At 41.8% G+C, this 6,000-nt stretch overlaps 1 protein-coding gene across 3 annotated transcripts in view; it reads left to right on the top strand.

The window, feature by feature from the left end:
- TEX14 (testis expressed 14, intercellular bridge forming factor) overlaps nt 1-5,591 on the top strand; it is a 100,072-nt gene extending 94,481 nt beyond the window's left edge. For all 3 annotated transcript variants that reach the window (XM_057715802.1, XM_057715800.1, XM_057715803.1), the window contains 4 exons: nt 1,541-1,633; nt 3,555-3,649; nt 4,931-4,982; nt 5,405-5,591. In XM_057715802.1, coding sequence (XP_057571785.1) covers nt 1,541-1,633; nt 3,555-3,649; nt 4,931-4,982; nt 5,405-5,441 — 277 coding nt within the window. In that variant the 3' untranslated portion in view covers nt 5,442-5,591. The remainder of the gene's footprint in view (nt 1-1,540; nt 1,634-3,554; nt 3,650-4,930; nt 4,983-5,404) is intronic.
- Nucleotides 5,592-6,000: the final 409 nt, after the last annotated feature.

Raw genomic sequence — 6,000 nt, forward strand, 5'->3', positions numbered from 1 at the left:
TTTGATGCCATATTTTAAAAAATCAATACTAATGCAAAAAAAATCCATGATAGACAAAATATTTACGTTTTAAAGAAAGAGAGGCTATGAATATACATTTACACCATTTGCCTCATCTTAATCTTGGCCCAACAGATCCTTGGGGAAGCCCTGCAGAATACTTTCAGCTGCAAATGTTAGAAAACCCCACCATCGTGTTTAAATGAGTTTGTCTCACGTGACAAGACGCTCAGAGGTTGGCAGGGCGTGGCTGGTGTAGCAGTTCAGTGATGCCACCAGGGACTTTGGCTCTTTTGATCTTTCTGCGCTGGCAAACATAGCATGTTGGCCTTTGTTTTCTGACTTGTCAACTCCTGGACAAGGTGGCTGCTGTCCGTGCTCCAGATAGGGATAAGAGGGTGGGGCAAAGGAATAGTCCAGCCAACTCTGCGCCTTTTTATCTGGAAAGCAAAAACTTTCCTAGAAGCTCTTCTCAGCAGATGCCTGCTTATATCTCCTTGGCAAGATGTGACACATGGCCACCCTTGGTTGCCAGGGAGACTGGAAGTTAGCTTTCAGCTGCCATAGAAGACAAAGGTAAAGGAGGAGAGTGTTATAAATAACTTTTGGGTAGTGAATCCAGTTTCTCTCACACTCTTCAAGGGCTAAACTATTCTCCACAAGGAAGGAAAAGAGAGAGAGCTGGACGGGAAGGTCTAGGAAGTAAGGAGACTAGAGCCCTGGGACATGAGAGGAAGTGGGGAGAGGTTTTTTTGTTTGTTTGTTTGTTTGTTTGTTTGTTTTTGAGGAGGGAGACATAGAAGACAAAGAGGCAAAGGAGGAGGAAGATAAACTTTTTAAAGTTTTAGAGACCTTTTGTCTGTAATATATGATGTAACTCCATTCCTTCCATTTCCCCAAAACACCTTCAGTAAAAATCCGTGCCATTATTTAAGGCAAAAGAAGAGTAGCTCAAGAAGGCTGAATTACATTTGGTTATACCAATATAAAGTGCTTTGCACATGATCAAAAGGTAGCTACTGTTGTCATTGTCTCTTCCTTTTCCGAAAGGGCTGGCTATGCTGGACACAGGTAGATGCCCACAGATGCTCAGTTGTCTCAGTCCTTGGCACCAAGCCAGAGTAACAGATATTTTTTCAGATGGTTGCAACTTTTTAAGCCTTCTGAAAACACATCCTCTGCATCCTTTAGCCTCAGAGGCAGTTCTTAATCCGAAAAACTCGTGGGCTGAGTGTGCAGTTCTAGCCTCAGGTAGTGACCTAGATTGAGACAGAGTCTAATATCACACTTTGGGAGGTAGTGATATCATGGGTGCTGAGGCTTTTTGTCAGGGGGCTAAAGGAGGGTTCTGGTACACATTTAAATTGGATCTAAGTGACCTCCACAAGTCCAGGTATAGTCTCACCAAGCTCTCATTTTCTCATGTGTGCAGTGAAAGCACAAGTTTGAAGGTCCTTTCCCACTCTAGAGTGCTGTGCCTCCTTGTCAAGGGAGAGGGGGAATGATTGCTGTCTCAGTTCTCTTCACTTGCTTTGAACAGAGCTCACTCTACTCTTGATGAGGAACTGGAAAGATGGCTGCAGCTGCCTGAGGACAGCACGGAGCTGCAGGACCTCCCAGAGGGCTCAGCAAGGTTATTGTTCTCCATCAGGGGATCATTTTTTTCTTTTTCAGGAAGGGGGACTACACTTTAGTTCAGTTTTTTTTTTTTTTTTTAAGTTGATTTTAGTTTTTTAAAAAGTACGTTGACTCCTTGGAGAATGAATGTTTGGCAGTGGCATTACCTTGCTATAGATAAGCTGGCCCCAGCTCCTGTCTGCCCCTCTTCCTCCAACTACCCACAGTGCTCAAGACACTGACTAACAGGTCGATATCAGTATGTAGAGAGGCCTCTAAGATTGCTGTATCTTGGCCCTGTCACCTCCAACATGTTCACCAGTCATTTGAATTAAATCAGAAAAGGCATGCTTATCAAATTTTTAGATAACACAAATCTAAGGATAAATGCTAATGTGATGGATGATAAACTGTGGATTCAAAATGCTCTTGACAGGTGGAAATGTTAGATTTTTCTGAAAGATAAAGGTGAGCATTTAAAACAATCCAAAAGTATATAGAATGTGAGAGATCTGACCTAATGGAGAATTTTTTGATCAGACGCTCCTATTTAGCTCTAATTTCATTGAAGACAGGAAGTATGTCTTATTTTTATACGCCCAGCATTTAGCATGCATTTTGAGACATGGTAAGAATTCAAGAAATTCTTCTTGAAGAAGACACGGACAGCGACTCCTTGAGACCTCAGTTTGATGCAGTTGCTAAAAAAGGTCAATGTGACACTAATGCTGAACAAACATAAATGTACTGTCCAGGTCGAGGTGATGTCTCAGGCTGGCTTCTAGAGGACTAGAACTCATTGTGGGGCTCCTTTTGAGGTGTCACCTTTTAAAAGGGACAGTCAACAAACAAGAGGGTGGCCACAGAACAGCTGGAAGTCTGGAAACCTTGTCATATGAGAACAGCTGAAGGAGCTGGGAAGGTTCAGTCTGAGAAGAGCAAATAGAGTGTAGAATTTGATAGCTGCCCCCAAATACCTGAAATATTGTAAAGTGAAGAGAGTCAGCTTATTCTCTTCTGCCCTAAAGGATGGAGCTACTGACCAGAAACTGCAGAGTAAGAGGTTTTTATTCAGTAAAGCACAAGCTTTCTAATACCCATAGCCATCTGATAGAGAAAGCAGCTGCCTTTACACTTACTTGAACAGCAGCTCCTCCCACCCATGCATAGGCTGGATGACTCTCTGGTCCAGGGCATTCGGACTGAGGTGATAGATAGCCTCCTCCAACTTTAGAGCCTGTGATTCTATCAGTGATGAGAGGTTAGGAGGGAAAAAAAAATGCTTTTCACGCTGGCTGCCTTTATTTTCTCTCACTTTGCATATTTTGTTTTGAATATCCACCAGATGAAAACATGTCAGTTTGGTTCAGCGTCATCTGTTGAGCACCGTCAGTGAGCTGAGCACTGTGCTAGGGGCTAGAGGCGCAGAGGGATAGGACGTCTCTGCCTTTAGGGAGCTTATAGTTGAGTGGGGGAGATGGTTTTTGCTTATTGGTTTGACAAATGTGGTCTTCCATTGTTAACTACTGCAATTAGATATTTCACTTGAGAGTTTCAGGAAATGAAAATGAGGTAATAAAATATATGTGGTTGTAAAAAGTACACCAATGACAACATAAATGAAATGCTTTTTTCCTTTGGGACAATATAGCCTAGTGGTTGAGAGCAGAGTCTGAGTCAGACTTCCTGGGTTCATCCCAGCTCTAGGACTTACTGGGCATGTAGTTTAACTTCTTTATGCCTCAGTTTTCTCATCGCTTAACTACCTTATATAGTTGTGATGAGAATTAAATGAGTTAACATACATTACAGCATTTGAACTGTTCCGTAGGGAGCACAGAATTAGTGCTAGCTATGTTATATTTCCTTGGGAGTGCAGTCCTGTTCCCCTGGCCATTGTGCACATGATTTAATTACCAAAATCATTGTCATTGAAGGGAGAAAAATACCCAAAATCAAGAAATTGGTGAAAAGAAGAGAAAAGAGGAAGAAAGCATCAAGCCAGAGAGCTTTTTAGGGACTTCTGAAGAAGGTATACATGGATGGTCGTTTATAATGTAGCCTGGAGTCCTTGGGCTTTGATGAGCATCAGATTTGTTCAGAAATGTTTCCCAGATGCTGTACATAATCCTCCTACACTTTCCCCCTGTAGTTCAGCCCAGGTTTTCTGTTAATTGCAGTTTATGTCTTTATCACAAAACAGTAACAACATCCATTTCTGTTTCTAAAGCAAGCCTTCAGCTAGTCTCATCATCCTTACCTTATATATTGTCTGGAAAGATGTTTTGCTTCTAATGTGTCTTCAAAAGAGTTCTACGTTTAGCTCACACAGAGACTGCAGAATCCAATAAGAAATCATAAATTGTGGCATTTAAGTGGAGTCTGCAAGTAAAGTGAAAAATGTAAATTAACCTTAATTTCAAAACTATTTTGATAGAGCTTTAAGGCGCCATTCTCGAATGATACCCTCCTGTGTTTAAGTTCCTCCTACTCGGGAAGTTAGAGTCATTAACTCTTTCAGATCCTCTAGTGTCCCTTTCATCCCTTCCCCAGTCCATTCTCATTCTTCTCCTTTTTCTGCCCTGTGTTGTGCCCCAGGATGCTGACCCTTGTAAGCTGGATCTGCTGGGCTTCCTGGCCAGCCAGCTTCCTGTTGGCCCATGGGAGGCCCCAGCAGAAGATCAGAGGTCAGGAGAGGAGTTGGGATATTACTTGCCTGACTGCCAACCTCAGCAGCTCCTCTCTGTGTGGAAGTGATGTGCCTCCACAAGCACAGCTTCTATAGTGCAGCCCATCTTTCCCAGTTCTGGCTCTCACTGGATTCCAGTAACTGTCTTACCCCACCTCTGCCCCCCAAGTCCCTTCAGACTTAGGGGTGATAATGGCTTCCCACTGCTGCTAGTCACTGGATGCTTTGCCATCCCTTGTTTCCTCCCTTAATTCTGCCAACACCTCTGTAAACAGTCACTTCATTAAAGGGCCTAGGGGTGCATTCTGTTTCCTTGAGGACCCGGACGGGCACAGGGCCCAGAGTGTGTGAGCATTTAGCTAGTATTGAATTCACTGAGAACGTAATGCAGGGACTTTGTGAAATTAGCATTATTCGTGTCCACTGCTCTGACAGAGAACTGCAGGATGTCAGGAGTGGAAGCCCAGTAACTGTGTTTTTAGAAAGATTCTATCCAAACAATTGTTGGAAATAAAACAGTCCACCCTAAACTAGAGAGAGTACTAATATGATTTCTGAATGCTGGCACCCTTTGACCCAGAAAGTAATCAAGTTGTTTTTTTCTTCCTCCTATATTTCATCAAGAGGAACTAAAACCCTGTTTTTGGAAGCGACTGGGTTGGTCCGAACCATCAAGGTAATGAGATATCAGATGTTTGTAAGTCAAAGTCCACTGTTTATAGACAACATGAACAGACTTTAAACATTTACCAGTATCTAAATAAACATTAATGGCAAAGACTTGAATTCAGAGTTGCTCAGTTTTTAAAATGCTAGTGTTTATAGTTAATTAAAATATAAGGGGAAATTAATACCAACTTTGATGACATTAAGTGGTAGTCAGCACAAGAACGGTTTTAGAAGGAGGGAGTATGAAAGATGCTGCTCTCAATTGCTTTGCAGTCATTTTGCATTTCCACAATACACTAGTTTATCACAATCTCTCTTGATTATAAAGATCAAAGTTTCTTTCCTTTGAATTCAGTTGAATAAAAAGAGGCTTTCGTTTGTGTCTTTAAAAAACATACACACCAACTCGAAACTCCCTTTTTTGTTCAGGATAATCGTGCTGGATCAGAGTGACTTGTCAGACTGACTGGAATTGGACCACAGATGGACTCCTGCCTGAGTTTGCGTGTGCTGCTCGGGAGCTCCCTTCTTCCTTCATCTGCTCCCGCCACCGATGGGGCAGTGGTTCCATAGCTCACGCTTTGTTCAGCCGCCACAATAGACAGAACGACTTGTTTGTTTGCAGCACATTTAATTTGTTTTCAGTCAGATTTTTGAAAAGTAAAAGGTAGTTTTGATTGTAAACCTTTCTCATTGTGCCCAGAATGGCGTTTGGTTTTTGTTTTGTTTTGTTTTAATATAGATTTTAAAAAACTTTTAACTCCTGTTATATAATAAAATGTTTCATTTTAATACCAGTTAGATTTCGGCTGTGAGATATATTTCTGTGTTTTAGTTATTGGGAAAGGAACCACCACCCAAAGAAGTTTTAATTTCTGTTATAAATTTTGACAAGTAATTAGCTACTGCTACCACCCATCATACAAACTGGCACCTGTCGTCTGTGTTTTATTACAGAACTATTGCCCTCCTCTTTCCTGAGATTGCCATATTCCCATTCTGGCAACAGCTGACTTACCTGATAA

The sequence above is a fragment of the Hippopotamus amphibius genome, chromosome 17 (assembly GCF_030028045.1).
Source record: "Hippopotamus amphibius kiboko isolate mHipAmp2 chromosome 17, mHipAmp2.hap2, whole genome shotgun sequence".
NCBI lineage: Eukaryota > Metazoa > Chordata > Mammalia > Artiodactyla > Hippopotamidae > Hippopotamus > Hippopotamus amphibius.